Source organism: Triplophysa rosa, linkage group LG11 (genome assembly GCF_024868665.1).
Source record: "Triplophysa rosa linkage group LG11, Trosa_1v2, whole genome shotgun sequence".
NCBI lineage: Eukaryota > Metazoa > Chordata > Actinopteri > Cypriniformes > Nemacheilidae > Triplophysa > Triplophysa rosa.
In genome coordinates this window covers 6,770,424-6,793,235 of record NC_079900.1, presented here as the reverse complement: position 1 = coordinate 6,793,235, position 22,812 = coordinate 6,770,424, and the positions used below count along the sequence as shown (strand labels likewise).

Below are 22,812 nucleotides of genomic sequence, written 5' to 3'. Positions count from 1 at the left end.
TTAGTTACTGTAATTTAATTACTTTTCCCTTGAAAAAGTAAAGTAAGGGATTACTCAATTTTTTTCTGTAATTTAATTACAGTTACTTCTGATGTAATTAAACTAAATACTTAGTGTAATATATGTGTGTGTGCAAGGAATGGACATCAAAATTCAAAGTCTAACTTTAAAATCTGTGCTTTAATGTATAATTCTCACATTTGTAATACTTCGGTCAGTTAATAGTGCTACTTTATGTAGTTTAATATTATTTATTTGAATGAATGAAAAGCGCCGTTTCATGTCTTTCTTTGAACCACTTAACAAATCAAGGTTGATATAGGATATAGAAAGTAATTAGACTTGGAGAGAGTAACTTGTAAAGTAATCTAATTACACTATTGAATATGTAATTAGTAACTAGTAATTAATGACTTTTTCAGAGTAACTTGCCCAACATGGCCTATAACATAATATTCCTACGTGTTAAATCAACGAATTTTGTAGCATGCTAAATGTCTTTTAATGAAAAAAACATGTGATTTTTAGCTCCCATTTTCATTTGAAATGTTTTTTAAATATTTTTTAATCCTGATATCCTGGGTCTTTAACGCAAAGATGCGAGCATTACAACAAACTGCGTGCACGTTATTGGGGGAATCAACTGAACCAGGTTCTGTCAAATGTTAACCGCAAGAGGGACACAATGAGCTGTGGATATAACAGCCGCAATTTATCAGAATCAGAATCAGAAGAGCTTTATTGCCAAGTGTTGGAAGCTTCTAGTACAGGCATTCAACACAATGACAATACAATATAATACGATTGTTATAAATTGTGCATATATAAAATAAAGACTATTTTACAGAAAATGGGGGATAATAACATATAAGAGACATTGTACAGGGTAGTACATAGTAGAATATAAAATATCAGCAATATTTCCTCCAATTTTCCAGATTTGTGCTGGTCAAGCAATGCCTGCCGTCATCTATATTAATGCGGATGTTGACACAATATGCACGTGTCACTCTGTCTTTATCTTTAGCGCTCTAATCCCGATGTTCAACACTATTCCACCCTCACTGTCCTTTCATTTCCTGCATTTCTGCTGGGGGTGGAAGGGAATGAGTGATGGGAGATGACATTTTGAGTATGACTTCACAAAGCAATGACTCACAATTGATTCATTGTTTTGCGCTTACAAATATAGAACCACTCTATCTCCCTCTCTCTTTCCCCTTTTCTCGTTCTCTTGGGCCACAGATCGACTTCCTCCTCCGTGTGTTTCCTGTCAGGTGGAGAGATGCAGTAACAGCGGGTTTCGAGTTTGTGGATCATACTGCGACATTAGGAAAAGTCATCAATTATATTTAAATTATATGTTTACAGAGGTTTTAGCAGATTGTCTATCTATAGGCAACGTTACCTTTCCTGTCATGACCTCACAGGACCGTTCACACTGAGCAACTGGGGTGTGTGTGAAAGAGAGAGAGAGAGAGAGTGGGAGATAGAGAGAGAAAGATTCCAAGAAACTGGTAGAGGCCAATGCAATGTCTTGATTTGCTTCCAAAGCACGCTGTTAATGCTAACTGCTAGCCCGCTGTATGGCGACGTGTCATGTCGCCATGACAACAGCCGGCTCTCCGCACTGCTGGTGGCTTGGCTGTCAGTCTCCAACACCAGCCAAGAGCACAACACAGAGAGGGAAAAGGATAGTGAGACGACTGCAAACAGGAAACTTCTAAAAATAAAATGCAAACTAGCACATGTAAAACAGACTCAACTGGAGCTGAAAGAATTACTTCCTTGTTTTAATTCCATTAGTAGTACAACATACTACTAATGGACCTACAGTACGTGGTGCGTAGGGATATTATGGTGTATTGCTTAAATTCATGTTGCTTTAGTTTAGTGTACGATATATAACATTTATCCCATATCAGGCCAAAATAAATAAGTCAATGTCCACCTCAGCTGTCGATGCGGACTTTTATTATTTTGATTCTTGTCTATTTAATTTTTTTTTGACATTTATGGGTCCAAAACAACAATCGGTCAGAAACTATAACCTATATAGTTTATATGTGTGCCTATTCATACGTTTTTATAAAAAATTGTATTGCGTTATGTGGGTATGCACGTAAAGCATAAAATCATGGGAACAGGTTGTGAAATGGGGTGTCAATGTGTTTTATTATAGTGAGAGAGGCTGTTAAACAATGCTTGGATCATAAGCGTTTTGAGGACGTCATAGATGCTTGTGGCAGGACTGACCTGCAGGACTTTTATTTCATGCGCTAATGATGAGTCATAACTGATAAGACTGGAGATACGTAGCTCTCCATGGAGACATAAGGTTGATGTCAGCACCGTCCTGCAGATTAGGTTGGCATATTTTAAACAATTTACAGCCACATTTGACATCCTCCAGGTCATATTTTATAGTAGTGTTGATGATAACTAAATTGTAGAGTCATATCTCTATCAATTCAGTCATACATGGTACATTTTAGAAATCAGAAATGCTCTCCGTCACTGTGCCACTCGGTTAAGTTTAACTGATGGATATATCCAGGAAAATGGATTGCATTTTAAATTGATTAGTTGAGTTTTATAGTACCAGTTTAGATATGCCTTTAGATCGTTGTAAAGTTTTGCCTTCATGGTAAAAGCATGTTTTAATACTCAAAGTACCATTAATGTTACGCAATGGACTGTGTTATCAGATTCTGACTCAAGGAATTCAATGGGAAATTACAAGGATTTAAAGACTGTAAAACATGTCAGGTCATTGCAAAGGTCTTGCTTTCTATATTTATCTAATAATTTCACACCTAAAACCTTTTGCATTATCAAACCTGTTGCCGCTTGCAGAGCGGACTGGTTTCTGTGACATATACTTAGTCTTTCTCTTCTTTGTTCATTCTCTTGTTATTCTGTTTTTCTGACTGTTGTACCAGGAAGAGAACAAAAATTCATGCGTTTGTCCCTCCGGTGGTGGAGAGTTTTGGTTTGGATGGTTTATTTTTAGCTGCGTTTCTTATCTGTCAACATGTGCACATCGATCGCTCCACACCACCTTCACATGAATGAGCCTTTGACGTAAAAGAGCAAACTATCTGCTGTATGCTGGGAAGAGAAACAGATCCGTTTCCCCCTTTGCCTGAAATTTCAATAGACTCACATGCTCTGCTCCATACTCAATGGACAGACACGACTGGGGTCAAAGCTGTTTATGTGTATAAGATATAGTGAATATCTATATAGATATGTATGTATGCAGACGTGCATGAACGTGTGTTTTATGTTTAAGGCTAGGCATGCAATGACCTGTGGACTAGAATGAGGCATGCAGGCAGCAGCCAGATGTATCCATGGCAACCTGGTGAGTGTGCAGAGAAGAGTAAACAACCACTATGGATTGTGTGTGTGTGTGTATATGAGAGAGAGACTACAGTTACGAGACCACCAAGGAAATGCGTCATTGATATAAGTGATAATTATGCGCCGGAGAACAAAATACTGAACCACTTAAAAATAATTGTTCAGATGCTCCCACCACAAACATAAAGCTAAAGCCATCTTTCCACTACCCGGAACAGTCTCTCAAAATGTCAAAGGCATTAAAAAAAGTAATTTGAGTGAGATGCCACCTGAATGAATAGAATATTAACACAATGCAGGTTGGGGTAGGCTCAATATTTCGAACCTTGAGTAGGATGCAACACCCATGCAAAGATTTCCTCATCCCCATCCACAACTCTTTGACTGAATATAGATGAAGCGCATGGACTCTAAATTGGTAGGTGATTGCATCATAGAAAAAATAAGCAGTTGAATGCAAATACTAAATAGATAGTTCACCCAAAAATAAAGAAACATCACTCACACTCATGTCATACACAAAAGATGATATTTCGAAGAAAGCTTGTAAGCAAATAACACTGGAATTAATTGTGCACAAAACAACTACAACATTTCTCAAAATATCTTCTTTGGTGTTCTACAAAACACAAATACACAGATTTAATGATGTGAGGGAATAAATGATGACAGAATTGCATTCGAGATATACATTTGATCAGGATGCATTTCTTCAGAATCGAACCAACAATCTTCGCATTGCAAACATTACCGGCTGAGCTACAGGAACACTTAATAATCTATATACTGTAACTATTAATAGTCTTATTGAAAAATAAATAACAAAATTAGTCTTATCATAGTCCCAATAGTCTAAAATACTTATTGTTTTTAAAACTTAATCAAACTGTATTTTGATGCAATTTTACCTTTTAAAGACACACGTTTGTCTCGAATCATAATCGGAACCTAAATATCTTAAATTGTTGACATTTTAATATCATTTTATATCTTACAACATATTTAATAGAGAAAATGCAGTGAGAGAAGCACGCACACACATCCTCCCTCGCCCACTACATTCTCCCCACGCATCACGCTATTCCGCAACCAACAGAAAGGAGGCACAATTTTCCACAAACCCGATTAGTTCGTTTCTTTAAAAAAAAGATGGCAAGCTGAGGTCAAGCTAACATCAAAACCTGAACACCCGGAACACTTCATCACAAGTTACAGCTTTATTCATATCGCCATCTATGACACCCAGGAGCTGCATTCTGCGGGTTGTGATCCGTCGTGCCGCGCGCCGAGTTACCCACTGGTCTCGTGCTATTTTTAGAACCAACAGCCGCGATCACGTGACATCGCGAGCGCGTCATTAATGTTGTTGTTGGTGGAGAAGCTGCAAATATGGAGGAAAGAGAGTTGAGACAGGAGAATTGGCACTTTTCATGAAAAGGAGGGAAACGGCCTTGCAAAAGTGATAAAGTGCGCGACAGGCGCCGAGATAAGACGCAGGGGGACGGCGCGCGGTGTTGCGAAAGGACAACAAGTACCAGGTGAAGTAAAAGACATTTAAATCGTCCGAGAGTGATGGTTTTATTTTCTGACTTATTCCTCTTGATCTTGACACCCACCGACAGACAGCGAGCTTAGCCGCAGCATAGCACATTATGACAGCTGATGGATTTTGTCCGCATTTCGACAGTTTTACACGTTGTTTCGCACCATAGACAGCCGCTTTGGCTTAAACAAACACCAAGAGTTTGTGCCATTTAGTGCGAGTTTCTGGCGTTACTGCTGCTAACATCGCCATTTCTTGGGGCAGGGAGGTGATCGTAGCCCGGACGGGATGGGTTTTAATGTTTTCACGATCCTTACACTCTCCCGTGTCATGTCTGAGCAGTTTGTACAGTAAGATCTCCTAGAACTGTAGTACAGTACTGAAGATGTTCACCTAAACTGGAGGACAGGCTGTTCAATCATGCACACACGATCGTCTTTTATTCGTATCAAAAAACGAGTGTCTCGCGATTGCCGTTTTGTTACATTGACACTGCACAAGTACCGCAAGGTTAAGATGACATTTCACAGCCTTCAGTAATCTATCTATCTATCTATCTATCTATCTATCTATCTATCTATCTATCTATCTATCTATCTATCTATCTATCTATCTATCTATCTATCTATCTATCTACCTACCTACCTACTGTCTTCAGTGTCTGTTTACACTAGTATGTGTATATGTATGTTAGTATGTATGTACGTCTATCCATTTATCTCATGTATGTATGTATGCTTGTATGAGTCTGCCTAACATAGTACATACCGTATTTATTATGTGATATATTTTATATTTCGCCACAATAACATATAGTTAAGATGTAATGGATTATTATCTGAGGAGATCAGTGTTTCCACCTCTCCTGTAAATTGGGTTGTCTGAGGACAAGTAATCAAATAATTTCTAAATCATTCCTGTTTTCTTTTTTCCTCCTGATTATCTCATCGAACGAAGTCCTGACTTGTCATTAGTTCACCCAAGAATAGGCTGGAATACCAAAATTGATGTTTTCCTTCTAAAACTAAAAACTGAAGATGTGTCTCACTTGTTGTTTTCAGTTGTGTGAATGAACGATGAAGCCGTTATGTTGTCATTGTTGCGTTACGTGTTCAAATGGGTCTACCATTGTAGTAACTGTAGTGCCTTTGGTAGGTTAGGTTTATTTATGTAACAATATCGTTGTAGTTATGCCAACAAGAAACACTTGATGCAACAGCAGGTAACATTTATTGTGACGTCACTTTTAAAGGCGGGATAACATGCTATGTCATGCATTCTGACTTCTTTACACTGTTGAACGTGCTGGCTTCTCATACTTAACATGGTCAACTTGTTAAAAAACGAGTTGGACGTATGGCGTAGTATGTCTGTGCTTGATACACTCCCCCAGCACTCCAACTTGTTTCAGAAAGTTTTTTAAAAGTCTATTCCTTTTATTGGGCAATTCTCCTGGAAAAGCACGGCAAGGTGAAAGAAAGAGCCCGCCCGCACGCCGACCAATGAGCGAGACCTGCTTACCATCAGGATTGGCTGCGCCGCGTCAAGATTGGCTGCGCTGTGGGCCTGCAGCTGCAGCTTGTTACTATTGCGATAGTGAAGCTTAGGTGTCTGTTTGTTCACGGCATTTCAGTGATGGATGTTATATAAACGGTGGATATAACGCTGGATTTGGAGATCGTTTAAAAATGATAGATGGTGCGGTCCCAGCGCTAAAAGATGCCGGACATGAACTGCATATGTGGTCATGTGTTTGTTCTTTGTTGGCAATCGGCGTGTATGTGCATAATGTAAAAAAACACGAAGGAATTAATGTGATGATGTGTGGTGTGCTCATGATGTAGTTACGTCTCACTGCCAGCCTCCAGCAGCTCGTGTTTTTCCGGAAACAATCGTACAGCTGTATCTCTCTTTTATAAATTTGATCAAACTAACACTCTTGGAAGATACGACGTATGCAATACTACTGTATAGGTACTCAAGATTAATATGAGATTGGCAGAAACTAAGTTTCAAAGAAACCTGATCCTTAAATACCGAAAACCTCAAGATATTACGTGGCTAAAGAAGCTTTTAAAAAAGCTGAGAAGTGAGACGGGTCAGCTGAATAAAGGGATAGTTTACCCAAAAATAAACATTTTGTCATCTTTTACTCACCTTCCAGTTGTTCCAAATCTGTATACATTTCTTTGTTCTGATGAAAACAGGGAAAGATATTTGGAAGAATGCTTATAACCAAACAGAGTGACTACCATAGTAGGAAAATTACTTTATAATTTTTTGTTCTGAACACAAAAGAAGATATTTTGAAGAATGTAGGAAAGCAAACCGTTCTGAGACACATTTGACTACCATTGTAATTTTTCCTGCTATGGTAGTCAATGGGGTTCAAGAACTGTTTGACTACAAGAATTTGTCCAAATATATTTCTCTGTGTTCATCAGAACAAAGACATTTATACAGATATGGAACAACTAGAGAGTGAGTAATTCATGACAGAATTTTCATTTTTGGGTGAACTATCCCTTTAAATGTGCCGATGATGACAGCGGCTAAATATTCGATTCAGATTATTCTTATAGTGCTTTTCACAATTTTGTGTTGTTTGCAGAGCAGCCAATATACAGTACATTAAGGCAGTATTTACAGTATTAAAGAGATGTAGTTATAAAAAATAAAGACAGAATACATGGCTGCAGTTTTCTCAACACAGTGTACATTGATGAAACTGAAGCTTCATGAGTTTGTATGTTAATAGTACCCACTGTAGAATTAATTGTCTGTAGATTCACAATCTGAAAAAGTGTGTTTCTTTAAAAAACAGGTTTTAACCGGAATCAGTTTAGGGATTGAGACACTTGAGTGTCTGTTTGTATAGATTTTGAAAGTTATAAATTGGTTATATTCTCTCAGTATTGATTTGTCATCCAAATGTTATAATCTGCTATAATTCCAGTTCTTCTATTTTGCACTGAAAGGTTGTGGAAGCTAATTTCTGGAAACCAGGTGTTACTCACAGTTGTGGTCTTTTAGCAGAGGAGGATCCGAGTGCCTGTTGAAGAAAATTATTTCCTTATTTTCTCTTAAATATTTTTATTGAGCAGTATACAAATGACATACATCAACATCACCCTCTCCTGTTTTTTTTTTTGACAACATTCCTAGCATTAAATGAATGAATACTTATAAATGGTTGTTCAGTTCTGCCATTATTCATTTGCATTTTGCTTATATGTGACCCTGGATCACAAAACCAGTCTTAAGTAGCACGGGAACATTTTTAGTAAAAGACAAAAATACATTGTGTGGGTCAAAATGATCGATTTTTCTTTTATGCCAAAAATCATTAGGATATTAAGCAAAGATCATGTTCCATGAAGATATTTTGTAAATTTCCTACCTTAAATATATAAAAACTTTATTTTTGTGAGTGGATGGTCTGCCACAGTGCCCCTGATTAACAACTTCAAAGGCAATTTTCTCAATATTTTGATTTTTTTGTGCTCTCAGATTCCAGAGTTTTAAACGGTTGTATCTCAGCTAGATATTGTCCTATTCTAACAACTCATATATCTATAGAAAGTTTATTTCTTCAGCTTTCAGATTATGTAAAAATCTCAATTTCGAAAAATTGACCCATAAGACTGGTTTTGTTGTCCAGGGTCACATATTATTTGCATTAGGGTTATAGTATTGTCTATTTTTAAACTCTTTGTTTGTGGTTTGCTGTGATTGGCTGTCTCTGGTCTGACAGGTGATTGGACTTTGATCCGCTCTTTCAAAGTAGCTGAGTTGCAAATGTTTGTAGTAAATGTTCAGTAATTGTACTGTCAATGAACTCATATTGTTGGGTGCTCTTTCAGTTTTGTTGAGCTGCAATTAACACGTGACCGAAACATTTAACAAGCGCTTTTGCAGCTTCTTATCATTTTTTCCATCCGACATCTGTAGTTTTACATTTATGCATATATACTGCATATCGTAAAAACTTGTCCGCCTTCTTTTGTCGACTTGTTTTTCACACGTTCACACCCTGATCTTTATGACATGGTTTGTCAGAAAGGAATGCAGAATGTTGGTCTATTTTGCACCCTATATGAAGGGCACATGGAGTTCTGTGATGAATAGTCGCTGGGTGTAGAATGCCGGAGAAAATATCCAAACCTCTGCACCACCCACAGCCACGCCAGACTCTTCAGTCGCTTAACAATACAAGTCTAACCCCTCTGGGCCAGAAGGTGAGTGTGGAATGTAGGAGTGTGGAAATCTGAAGGTATTTTGATGTGTTGAAAACAGATGTTGCCTTGGCTACGCTACATGGATGACCTGTACCCTGTTTTACCAGGCTAGCTGCTCTGTTGAGGTGGCCAGAAACTCTCTGTCAGGATCTCAGTAGACTGTTAAGACAGATTCCATATAGGATCATTTCAGAAATGTGAAGAGTTTGTGTAATGAGGTGTTGAACACGATAATGATCAAAGGTGCAGAAAGTAATGTAGCCGTGTCTCACTAACACTTTACAAAGTCACCACAGTTTTTTATAGCTTTTCATCAAACTGCACAAGAAGAGACTTTTACCTTCCCTGCGTTTGAATGATATGGCTTTGGTTCTGTTGTGGAGCTCGAGTACAAAGCATCCGTGGCCAACTAAGTAGATATACAGTCAAGTTATTTAGTGATATTTAGATAGTAGCTTTAGTTAAATTTAGGCCAGTTTTATTCATTTGCTCTCTGTCTTGGAAGTTAATCGCATTCAGAATAAAAGTTTGTGTTTACATAATATATGTATTTATAAAAACATACGCATACACATACATGTACACATATTTAGGAAATATTTATTAATGTATATTAATATGTTTATTTTTATTCACCAATAATTTGAATGATATATATATATAAATGTTTATTCATGTTGATATTTTTCTTAAATGTGTTCATGTATGCGTATGCACGGTACAAAATGTAATTTTACAGATTTTTCACGTATAATTTAAAACTGTAATTTTACGAATTAACAGATTATTAACAGATTTTTCACGTATTTTTTAAAAAGACTGCAAATTACTGAAAAAGACTGCAAATTTACAAGAAAAACAGGAAATACATTATTTTACGGGAACTTTTTTTACTGTCATGTTATTTTTACTGTATATTTCTAGCCCCCCAGCTACCGGAAAATTTCAGTTTTTTACTGGATTTTTTTGTCTATCTTTGAAATCTGGTCAAAAACCGTCAAATTACAGAAAAAGACAGCAAATTTACAAGAAAAACATAGAAAAGCATGTAATTTTTTTTTACAGGAAAAACGGTTATTTTTTACGGAATATTTCTGGCGCCCCATCTGTCAGAAAATGTATTTTTTACGGGATTTTTGTTACAGTATGCACAGTACACAGACATATATTATGTAAACACAAACTTTTATTCTGGATGCGATTAATCGCGATTAACCATTAGACAGCCCTATTAAATAAATCGAGTCAAATTGACTTGTCCTTAGGTGTGTCAAGCCAGCTAAAACTATATTTGTAAATGGTTGTTTAAAAATAACTATGACTATTCCCAACACCTAAAAAAAGATCACAGATGACATGACATAAAAACCGTAGACATGATATGCATTGTCTACCCAGCTATTTGAAATATGCTTTGACTAATTTCTGACGCTTACACCTAGCACAGGTTTTCCTTAAAAGCTAACTCTGCCAGTGTTTTAGTTGCTTTGTGAGATTTCGGTTGCTTTCATTTGGACTGAAGTGTGGAGTTAGTTAAAATGTGATGTAAGATCAGCCGTTGGGAATATTTGATTAGAGTCTTGTTGTGTTAACCATTTATAATTCTCCCACACACATGCTCTCACACACAGTTTGTTCAGTCTTCCTCTGGTCCCTGTATTTCTTCAGTGTAAGAAGGTGATTCTTGGCTGGATTAAGCTGCAGTGTGGAACAGACATTATGCCAACGGTCAATAGTCTAATTAGTCTATACAAGATTAATTGAAATTTCGTAATCTTTAGTAATGCTCTGGATTTTGCTCAACAGAACTGTGTGCATCTGAAATCTTTGTTTTGTCACAATGTTGTGCACTATTGGGAACTTTGTATATGTATATTTGTATATTGTTCATGAGTTTAACTCTTATTTTTGAAACACTATTTTAGACATTACACCTGTTTTATACCAATCTGCGCTTAAGCAGGTTAATGTAGAACAGCCATACATAATATTCAGAAATGCACGAACAGAAGATACATACAGAAATTCATGTAAAATATTCAATATTAATTATTAACTCGAATTGTTATGCTGACAATAGAACCATGGCAAAACCTAATGACAAAATTTCCATTCTTAATAGGCTCAGATTATAGAGTCTACTGTTGTATTTATAGATTTACGCATCCAATAGGGGCTATGGGATAATGAATGAATTATGTTACACTTAAGATATAGGGAGAGTGGTTTGTCCTCTCTGTGGATGTGAGCCGTGCAGGACCCTGGAACACAGCAGGCTGGGACTCGAGAGGTCTGCTGGAGGACATTGTCGCTCTCTGTCCGCTTGGGCGTCTGCCATACCTGTAGTGCTTCTGCTGAATGCTAATGACCAATTTCAGCCTTCAGTCTGACTGCTCTAAAGTGGCAAGGACTCTGTAACCTTACCTGCCTGTGTGTGCCTGTTACAAACGGCATAATAAATAAAACAGACCTTGAATGCTTAAGAGCGCAGATCCAGAGATGCAGGTGGTGTTGTGATTTATTGATGATTTATATGGTCTAACTTAAATGCAAACAAGCGTTAAAACTAAACAGGGAGTTAGGTATAACAGCAGGGATGAGATGCTCTATAAGGGACTGTTTGTATAAAATGCATTTATGTGAACGTTTTCTGTTTTATTTAACAGCATGTTTTACACTAAAGTGAGACGTGGCATAGTCGACAATGTTAAAAATAAATATTTTTGCACTTGGGGCCCTCAGGTTCATTGCATTGAGTTTGAAGGGTCTCCTTCACATCAAGTCAAACGGGTATCCTCGATCTCATCTCAAGGGAATGACGCATCACTTAAAAAAAAATCCTGTAAAGTACTGGCAGAAAAGTACCAGCACATTTTCCTTTATTTTACGGACATTTCCGTCAATGCTAAAATGCAATTTAATGCCGTGCGGAATGTAAAATACAGGTCAAACAACTGTAAAAATGCATACGGAAAATTCCTTCATATTAATACAGTATATTGTGCCCTATTTTTACAGGTTTTTTTTGAGCGGGCAAGGGCTTTTGTCTCCGTCATCACCTAGGTGAGCGCTTCCTGGGTCAACAAGAAACAGCTCACCCGTTGTCTTGCAAGCAAACGCCCTGCGTATTCCCGCAGGCACGCTGCGTCTGCATGCATGTCCCGTGGGGGGGAAACGGTGAGGGGGGTGCGGCAGCAAATCTGTTGTACTATTTTAATCCTCACACGTCACTTGGATAATGCATCCCTAGTGCTCCAGCCAGCAATCAGAAGTGGTTTTAAATACCCAGCTACATTTATTCAACTTTTTACCACAGATTCTTACAGCTTTATGTTACCATAATCTCTTGAGAGACGGCTGGGAATGAAATCTAGGCCTTGAGGTACAGTTTTACATTTTTAACGTTTTAGGTCATGTCTAATTTTCACAACTAATGTTTTTTACCACGGGTAATTTTTGGAAAGATTGACATCAGCTTCTGTTCCTCACAGCTCTTATTTTCATTTGTGTTGATTGAAATGTGGCGTCGACCTTAACCGAGCTTTAGTGTGAGTGATATTAGAGTTGATCTATTTGGAGAATCAGATAATTGTTCAGGTCATGTGTTGACACATAAATTAAGAATTAGTAACTTTTGTCTAAAACAATGTTTCAATAGTAGAAACAGCATCCTTGGTGAAATATGAACTAAAGAAGCTCTGCGCTCTAAAGCATATGTCCATCTACAAAGCACTTGATGACATGGCCTTTATTGTCTCATGGTTACATGTTTTTATTTTTTTCTCATAGGAAAACCAAATATTTGGAAGAATGTTTGTAACCAAACAGTTCTGGGACACCATTGACTACTATAGTAGGAGAAATTAAATGGTAGTCAAAAGTGCCCCAGAACTGTTTGGCTTCCCACATTCTTCAAAATATCTTCTTTTGTGTTCAACAGAACAAAGAAAATTATACAGGTTTGGAACAGCTTAAGGGTGAGTAAACGATGAACTATCCCTTTAATATACAGAAACAGTGTGCACACTGACCACTTTACTATGGAGACAACCAGGAAATTGTTAAGAACATGTTTGAATCATCAGAAGTTTGAAAACGAACAAATGCAGATACAATAAAGTAAATCTCATCACATTGCTGCAAATAAATCTATCATTTTCTATGAGTTGTATTATCGTCCATTTGTTGTATAGACTAGTTAGTCCATATCTATAAAAGTAACAGTAGTTGTTAAATAATGTATTGCTTTAATTGTTGCACACATTCAAGAGCCTTGGGAAGGATGGCTGTCGTAAGTAGGTGTGCTGATGACTGAACCAGTGTGTAAACTCTTCAAATGTCCTATTCTTTATAAAAGCATTAAGCACCGATCAGCCTTGTGATTATAGAGAGAGAGGGGAGTGATAAAGATTTGGACAGGAGGGACTTTCACCACTTTCATAAAATTACTGATAGAGCTTCAGGGAGCAGCTTCAGCCTGCTTTGGTGAATACAGCGCTTTCCGGAAAGTGTGCGAGCATGTCAGCGCCCCACAAGGCCACGGGGCATGTCAGAGCCGGCTGTGACTAGAGAATAGAGTGAGCCTTTTGCATATCATGGAGCAACTATTTGAACTGTTAGATCCGTATGACCAAGCTAGAATATACTCAAACTATATAATGGACTAGATATACAGCCACGGAAAACATTAAGAGACCATTGTAGAGACAGTTTTTCTGATTTTAAAATTTACAATTTATAGGTACAAGTTTAGAAAAAATGATCATTTTTGTTTCATTCTGTGAATTACCAACAACATTATTACTAATATTTAAATAAAAATATTGTTTCTATTTGCATTTATTTGCAGAAAATGAAAACCGGAGAAACGGGTCAAATTAATAGAAAAGATGCTCTGTATTTTTTCAGACCTCAAATACTGCAAAGAAGTTCATATTTACTTTTTAGCAATATAACAGTAACATTCATACATGTATTTATGGAAAATATTTATTACAGTCTTCATGTGTCTTGTCATGTTGTCAGTCTTTTACATATGCGCTATTTTCCTCCTGCTGCAGTTGCATGAGTCGACCAGCAGGGGAGGCCAGAGGACACTGTCCCTGTGCATGCAAGTTTGTCCTCTCCCCAGTGCAGTACTGCCAGTTTTACCCATGATTCAAAGCCGCTTTAGAAGAAACTGGACAATAAGGCTTTGCATATTCTTTGAAAGTGTCTGGCAGATGCTCCATCCTTCCAAATATGTCTGGGGGATTCTCCAGGAAGTTTTTCTTTAACATACAATCTCGTATCTTAATATTTGCTGTGAAATGTTGCTTTTACAGTATTATGCAAGATGCCAGTTTCACGATATTAAAATCCCCAAATGTGCTCTGAATGCTATATATTACATCATAGACCTATAGGGTGTGGTCCAGTTTCTTTACCAACGCTCAAACCAGACGGTCCAGATTCTTTTTATTTGTGCAGGGCTGATGGTAGAATCACAGGGCAGCGTGGGTAACGTTCTACCCCGCTGCACATCCAGTCGCTGCTAGGCAGCGTGGGTACTGTATTGCGTCTCCGTTGCCTTACAGCAAAGTCTGTTTAGGTGAAGTCGTGCTCCCCTGGCCATGTTTGCAATGCGCCCCCGGGCAGTTAGGGCAGTTATTTCGTAATTCAAACAAGAGTGAATGGGGAATACTGATATTTCTAATTCCAATTAAACAACATATTTAAAAACAACATTTAGAAATGACATAAACTGTACCATAACGTTTGTTTCCTATGATCAAATTATGCTAAAAGCGATTATTCAGCCATCAATCAAAGTTTCCCCGTGTTTTACTCACCTTCAATGCATCCTAAGTGAATATGACTTGCTTCTTGAAGAAAACTGCAGTCAGAGTTATAATACCACGTATCCTTTTACTTCCAAGCGGTAGAATGGGATTGAACAAGGGGCAATTTTTTTAAGTGCATCCATCCATTTTGAAGTGCAAAAAGTGCATCCATCGGTTAAAGAATGGCTCTACACGGCTCCGTGATCTTAACAAAGGTGTTCTGAAGCGAATCGATGCGCTTGTTTAAGAAAAATATCCATATTGACAACGCTATTAGTGACAATGTCTAAAATCCGTTATCCCTCGGCTGAAGGCGAACGAGAGGCTTGTTTTTCCGCTAAATGATGGTGATGAAAGCTCCCGCCCAGAGGAGGCGGTGTCCTATTGGCTGAAAGGAAAAATGCTGTGTTCGTCACAGCCTGCGTCATTTTCCGGAAAAACAAGCCTCTCGTTCACCTGCAGCTGAGGGATAACTGATGTTAGACATTATCATTAATAGCGCTGTCAATATGGATATTTCTCTTAAACAAACGCATCAATTTGCTTCAGAAGACCTTTGTTAAGACCACGGGGCCGTGTCGAGCCATTCTTTGATCGATGGATGCACGTTTTGGAGCTTCAAAAAATTTCCCCCCATTCTACCGCTTGGAAGTAAAAGGATACGTGGTATTATAACTCCGACTGCATTATTCTTCAAGAAGAAAGTCATATTCACTTAGGATGCCTTGAGGGTGAGTAAAACATGGGGAAATTTTCATGGCTGAAGTATTGCTTTAAAAACATCATTTTTTATGTTGCCTTGGACACTGCACAAAGCTTCGCTAGGGCGGCCATATTGAGCGTTGCGTTCCTCCCCATTCCTTTCAATTGCAATTACGCATCTTGTTAATATGTATATCTTTGTTTACAGGCAGCGTGATTCATCCATTAATAGCCTTCTGGATCTGTTTTGGAAGCGGCAACCGTACAACCCCCCTTACAAGCGAAACATACTAACTTTCTGACGCTGGCATTAATGACTCTTTACAAGCCCGTTAATAATCGGCAATGAGACTGTAGACACTCATCAGCTGTTTTTGCTCTTGCGCATTTGTTCCTGTATGGAAGGAAGGGTGTTTCTTGTTTCACACAGTAGGTTCCCTATGAAGGTTCCCTATGAATATCATTTACTTATAGTATGCATCTTCATTGATGTGGTTGTTCAGTTCAACGTCATCATGAAATATGCACTCGTGCAACATGTTTAAGACTAAAGAAGGTGGTTTACGGTAAGTAAATATTGTGTGCAGTCGATGCGAACTGGTGCATTCTGGGAATTTGTAAGGATGAAAATTGTTCACTTTTTGGGTGGTGTTCTTATATTGAAGCAGATTGACACATATCGAAACGTGAATCACATCTCTACTGTTTGTGTCTGTTGCAGTGAAGGTGCCCTGCGACCGGCCATCACAGCCCTCCCCTTGGGGTCTACGGTCATGGCTGACGCTGAGGACCCCCTTTAGAGCTCGGCGTCCCACGGCACCTTGTCCCAAAATTTCTCCCAGCGTCTTGTAGAACTTCAAACTCAGAGGCGACCAGTGACATCACCCATGAATTCACCCAATACGCCAGGTAAAGAGTCATTTGTACCATCACTCATTCTGTATGTTGATTGCTCCTCAGGAAGCTCAGACAAATGTGTGACATTTTAGCAGTCACCGCTCTGTTTAGCGCATTTTGCTGCGTTTCTGAAGATTGGCACCGTAAATGCAAAATTGCTGCAGATTCTTTCTGGAGACCACAGGAAGAGCTATGTGGAAAAAATGTCTGAAATTGATGCTGACGTCTGATAGTGACGTTTCTGATTGAAAGGTTAAGTGTGTCATTTCTACTGATCTTCATTGGTTCAGGCAGTGCTGTGGCTTTGTGGTGAAACTACCTGTTTGCAGATGGGGGAGTTTAAAACAGCTATTATTGCGATTCTGTCTGGTGACGCACATGGTGGAGAAATTGCACACTTCACCTTTAAGGAATGGTTGTTTTTTCCTCGGATAAGTGTGGTTATAGAAAATCTGATAAGTTTGGTTATAATCAAGGCAATGTGTACTGAAAATAAAGAGTATTTTTCAATTGCTCAGCATCAGAGAAAATACTTTATATTCCTCCCCTTGTCTCATTTTCTTCAGGACTTGTGACGATAAAAGCAGATAATCTCTTTGTTCTGGCATGTTGAATTCTGTACGACAATTTGTATTCTCAGTTTTGTAAAAATTGATCTGTTTGCAAAAGGGTAACACTTCATAATACTGTTTCATACTTAATAGGTAGTAGTTATGCAGGAACTAATGCAGAACAAATGGTTAGTGCTGCACTAACACTGTAGTCATTACTGATAACTAATAAGGAAGAAAGATGAGCTAATCAGTAGGTAACAGCATCCAGATGTTTAAGGTAAGTAACAATTAGTTATTAACAATTAATCCATTGTGTCCATAAAAAGTCAGCTCTATTCAGGTGTGTGTGGATTGTAAATTAGTTACTACAAGCTTTTGTTTTAACAGTACTGTTTTATTTATTGGGATACTTGGAAATTAATTTTTTTATTTCTTATACCCCAGAATTACTTTTTTATTAACGGGTTATCATGAGTTTCACTTTATAATTGTTATAATCCGTCTGTTAATTCCGGATCATAAGTAATTACTTAATACTAATATGATAAAACCTGAGTAATTATTAAAAAGTTACCATGTTTTTCACTTCATAATACTGTTCCCGGATCATAAGTTATTACTTAATACTGATGTGGTAAAACCGGAGTAATTACTAAAAAGTTACTATGATTTTCACAGAATAATTCATTAAGAACAGAGAAATGTTAAAAAAAAAAACAGAGAAAATTACTAATGGGTTACCAAGAATTTCTTAATAGTTAATAATGAAAACACAACTCTTCAGTTATTGTCCACCAGACTCATAATAAGCAACAAGGAGCGATATGTCCGATATGTTTGTGAGGTAAGTTGGCTAGTGATGCAGTGATTAGGAGGTTTTAATTTTCTTTCCTTTTAAATAAATAAAATAGAAAAAAGGGTAAAGATTAATTAATTTATTTAATTGATATGATTGATATGAAAAATATAAATCTTGATTAGGACAATATTGGACAAAATAGGTTAAAAAATTTATTTTTAATAGTAATCAAGTTTATATATAACCAGTTTATAGACATAATAATTTTTAGCAGCTGTTAATAAGTAGGTAATAGATACTTATTTTAAATGAGTCTTAGTTATTGTGTAGTTCTGTAGGAGACATAAAGCATTTTGTTTTTATTAATGACTATTAAAGGTCCAGTGTGTAATTTTTGGGATGATCTATTGATAGAAATGCAGTATAATATACATAGCTATGCCTCCAGAGGTGTATAAAGAGCTTACACAATGAAGCGTTATGTTTTTATTACCTTAGAACGAGCTATTTCTATCTACATACACTGCGGGTCCACTTGCATGTAATTCGCCATGTTCTGTGAGCCGTCGTAGTGTTTTGAAAGGGAGGGGTGGAGTGAGTGGTTGGTTGAAATTTGCAACCTTGCCGCTAGATTTCACTGACTGGACCTTTAAATAAGTAATAAGTAACTAATTGTTACTTACCTTAAACATCTGGATGCTGTTACCTACTGATTAGTTCATCTTTCTTCCTTATTAGTTATCAGTAATGACTACAGTGTTAATTCAGCACTAACCATTTGTTCTGCATTAGTGCCTGCATAACTACCTACTAAGTATGAAACAGTATTATAAAGTGTAACATGCAAAGGTAACAAAGGTTTTTTTTTTATTAGTGAGATGCCTAAAGAGGGATCATGATCCTTGTGGCTCCTAACACACTTTGATTTGACCAAACTATAAGACTTGGGGAAAATAACAATCCCAGAATGCATTATACCAATTATAAATATAGTTCATTGGTTTCCAAAAACTATAAAAATATAATAGTACAGTATTAGTATTTACAATATGCCCATGCCATACTATGTTGGTATAAATATTTGAGATGCTGCCTGGGTAGTGCATTCTAGATTTGTGACTTAGTAGGTTTCTTGTTTAAGGAAGCTTCCTTTGTAGCTGGAAAGTGCTGGAAAAGGCGCTTAGTCAGGATTATTATTTTTTGTTTAATGCTGTCTACTTCAAATTCTATTTCATTCTTTGAAGGTATAGTTTAGCCAACAGTAAACATTCTGTCATCATTTATTCACACTCATGTGGTACAAAACCTGTATGCGACTCTTTCTTCTTTGGAAGACAAAAGATATTTAGAGAAATGTGGTTTTGTCCATATAATGGAAGTCAATGAGGTCCAGTGTTTGGTTACCAACATTCTTCAAAATATATGGAATGCCACGAGGGTTAGTAGTACAGTAAATGATGAAAGGGGAAACTGTCTCTTTAAAGAGATTTAAAATTCCACACTGCAAATGGTCAGTTGAAATCAATTGAAACCTTTTTTAGCGTTGTGTTTGCAGACAGTCCATTATTGTGGCATTATTTGAATCTGTTCGTTCTGGTAGCAATATAGTATAGCTGTAGCAATAACAAATCATGTGTCAAAGATTTTTTCAGCTCAGCCAGTGTTCCATGTCTCATGGCTCACAATAGCAACCTTGCCTCTCAACACGTACTGTAGTTTTTGTTTGTTATCCTGCATCTGCCGCTATCTCAGCATTTCACCCTCACCCCTCCATCCCAGCATCCCTCTACCCAGTTTTTGCTCCTGTAGTTCAAACCTTCAGCCCTGCTCCCGCCCCCTCTCTCTCCTCTCCACCCCTCATCTGTCCCTGGCTCTCTGCCGTTTATAATTAGAACCGGTAACAACCTCTATTAACCCTCTGTCCCCCTTCATGACGTCTTTGAATGTCACTGGATGCCGTGGCAACCTTCTTTACTGCACCCCACATCCACATCAACACTGCTCGGAGGGGTCTTTGCTGGTTGGCCCGTTTGATTTGCTTTAATGCAAGTTGATTGGTTCTTTGATTTTTGTCTCTGCTGCATGTGTGTGCTGTGTGTATAAGAATGGCTTTGACATTTTTGAGTAATATGAGATGCAATGAAACCAGATACCAACGGATATTTTTTCTAGAATGAAAACTAGAAAAACATTGTCTACAAATTCTCAAATTAAGATTTACTTGACATGGAAAATGGCCTGTTTTATGAAACAAAATATTACGTTAATGTTTGAAACAACCAAAACAATCTGTCAGTGGGGTAGAAAAATAAACGTACTATCTTGATTTGTTTAGATGTAAAAAAATGACAAAAATGCTTAGTAAGGAATTCATTTTTTGCAGTGTGTTGTTGGAAAAGTTGTGTTCTTTCAAAGTCCAGTAAAGATGCCAGAACATACACATCTCCTGATACGTCTGTTGTAGTGTTGTAATGGGAAACCATGGTTTGCAATGTCCAGTGAGCCTGAAGCTCCATGTGATCCAATGTATCCAGACCCATCAAAGTGAAACGATTGTCAATCCATTCAACCATGCGGCAGGGCCTTTTGTTCTGCTGGGGACATGTCGTACAGTTCTGTTCCTCCAATAAAAGGTCATTCCATCTGCACAAGCCCTTCATCAATAATGGGCTCTACATTTGTAGGCACTGTGCAAGTTCAAGGATAAGTGTGTCAAATGTTGCATTTCGCTTTGCTTTGCTTCTGTGTTCTTTCGGGGTTGGTGGTTCTTTTAAGGGGTAGGCACAAGATGTTTCTTTGCACAGGCGTTTTAAATGCATGCTCATGTCATTCAAAACCAGTGTTTTCCTACCTCACTTTAGTTTTAGTAATAAGAAAGTGTGCTGTACATCCGGTTTTACTTAATAAATTTGCCCAGTAAATGAACACACATTTCTGAAAGCTGGAACAAAGTGTGTACTACCGTGATAGATGCGACGCGACATTGCAACTTAGGAAAGGTAACTTTTTCACGTTATTTACATGTTCTTTTCCATGTTACATTATATAAAGTTAAGAAAAAAAGTAGTGCATTCAATCAATTAAAAAAATTAATCAGATTTTTTTCAGTGATTAATCGCACATAACATGAATGTTTTTAAATATACTTTAACATTCTAATAATTTCACATTCAATCTCCAAATTAACGTAGAAACAACAGATTTCTTTAACAGCATCATTTTATGAATGAAAGCCAACATTCTGATATTAGCACTGCAACTGATGTCTCTACTAAATTGATTATTTTTTATTTATTTTAACATTAAAGGCGGAATGGATGATTTGGTAAGGTGCTAACTTAAGCCTGCTAGCACTGAAATCGTGGTCCCACCCTCCATGTGAATCGCCATCCAAAGCCACGCCTCCTCCAAAACACATGAACGCACACAAACCAGAAGCTCTTGGATCAATTCCAATAAAATCATGTGAGAACATGTTACAGTACAAAGTAAATAACGTTACTACAATAGCGAAAACAACTAAAGTAAACAACAGCTTTAAAACGGGATTAGATGCAGCATAGTTCCCGTTAGATGCTGGGTAACGATGTAATACATAAAGTTCCACAAACTACATAAGCAACATAATCAAACCCCATCAAAATCGAATCATAACATGTACCTACCTGTCCAGAAGTTACCATGGCATCATCTAAAAAAAAAAAAAAAAACATGGCATCATCTTTGAATCCCTTGACTCCTGTTGTTGCTCCCAGCATGGAAAAGCAGCACCGATTATAAACACTCCCGTTTTGGCCAGGATTTTCCCATTTTTCACACCCATCTCCTGTTGATCCTCCGGAACACGATCATGAAGATCGAGCAGGAAACCCCTGGAAAGCGAGTGGGAAACCCCCAGAAACAGCTGTGAACCGGCCGTCATGGACCGAAATTTAATTCTGCTTTCACCTCTTTGCTGATTAGACGTTTTTAGTCGTGGCAATTTTTAAGATGGTCTTTATTTTTCTTCGTCCTTTGCAAGTGCCGCTTGCAAACTTGCACACATTTAACAACAAAATACGTTGACTGAAAATGTACACACGACCTATCATTGCGTTTGTCCCGAATGTAATGATTGGGTGAACATTATTTGCACATGCATTTATTTTACACCTTTCACAGATGATACATCATTATAAAAATATCATTGGACCCCTTTACTTATTGATTGCCATCAGAATGAAAAGAGATTTCCAACCAGCGTGACAAAAATGTTTCTGGACAGGATCACCTATTCTGCCTTTAATTATAGCCATTCAACTGTATAACTGAGAGCTCTCATGTCTAACAGATAGGAAATATACAGAAATTGAATGAAGTTCTCAAACACTTTACCATCTTTAATGCTAAATTCTAAATTAAATACAGAAGAATTCTCATTAATGCTACAAAACACATTGAATTCTTCTTTTCTTTTGTTCTTTGATTAACATTAGTGACTGGATGATTTTATAATGTAACGCTAGACAAAGGATGACAAAACAAAAGGATGCTGTGTTAATTGCGTTAAATATTTTTAACGCATTAATCTGAAAAAAATGAATCGCATGCGTTGATGCATTAACGTTGACAGCCCTAAAAAAAGTTTCTAATGTAGAATCCATTGCAGCTTGCCGTGTATTGTCGCTGCGGTTGGTCAGGACCAAAATAACATGGAAACATATGTTTTCTAATGCGTTGCAATGTCACGTCGCATCTGCCGAGGTAATGGATTGTAGGTTTTATAGATTATAGGTTATAAAGTAATCCAAACAACTGCGGATTAATAAATGTCTTCTAAAGGAAGACCATGTGTTTTTGAGCGTAAGCTAATAAGATTTTTAGGTTATTTAGCGAAATTGAGATGTAAACA

The 22,812-nt window shown here is 37.4% G+C and overlaps 1 protein-coding gene across 2 annotated transcripts in view; it reads left to right on the top strand.

Annotated features, from left to right (window-relative positions):
• Window positions 1-4,508: 4,508 nt before the first annotated feature.
• Window positions 4,509-22,812, top strand: part of hdac5 (histone deacetylase 5) — a 63,405-nt gene continuing 45,101 nt past the window's right edge. For both annotated transcript variants that reach the window (XM_057345564.1, XM_057345565.1), the window contains exons 1-2: window positions 4,509-4,904; window positions 16,393-16,580. In XM_057345564.1, coding sequence (XP_057201547.1) covers window positions 16,559-16,580 — 22 coding nt within the window. In that variant the 5' untranslated portion in view covers window positions 4,509-4,904; window positions 16,393-16,558. The remainder of the gene's footprint in view (window positions 4,905-16,392; window positions 16,581-22,812) is intronic.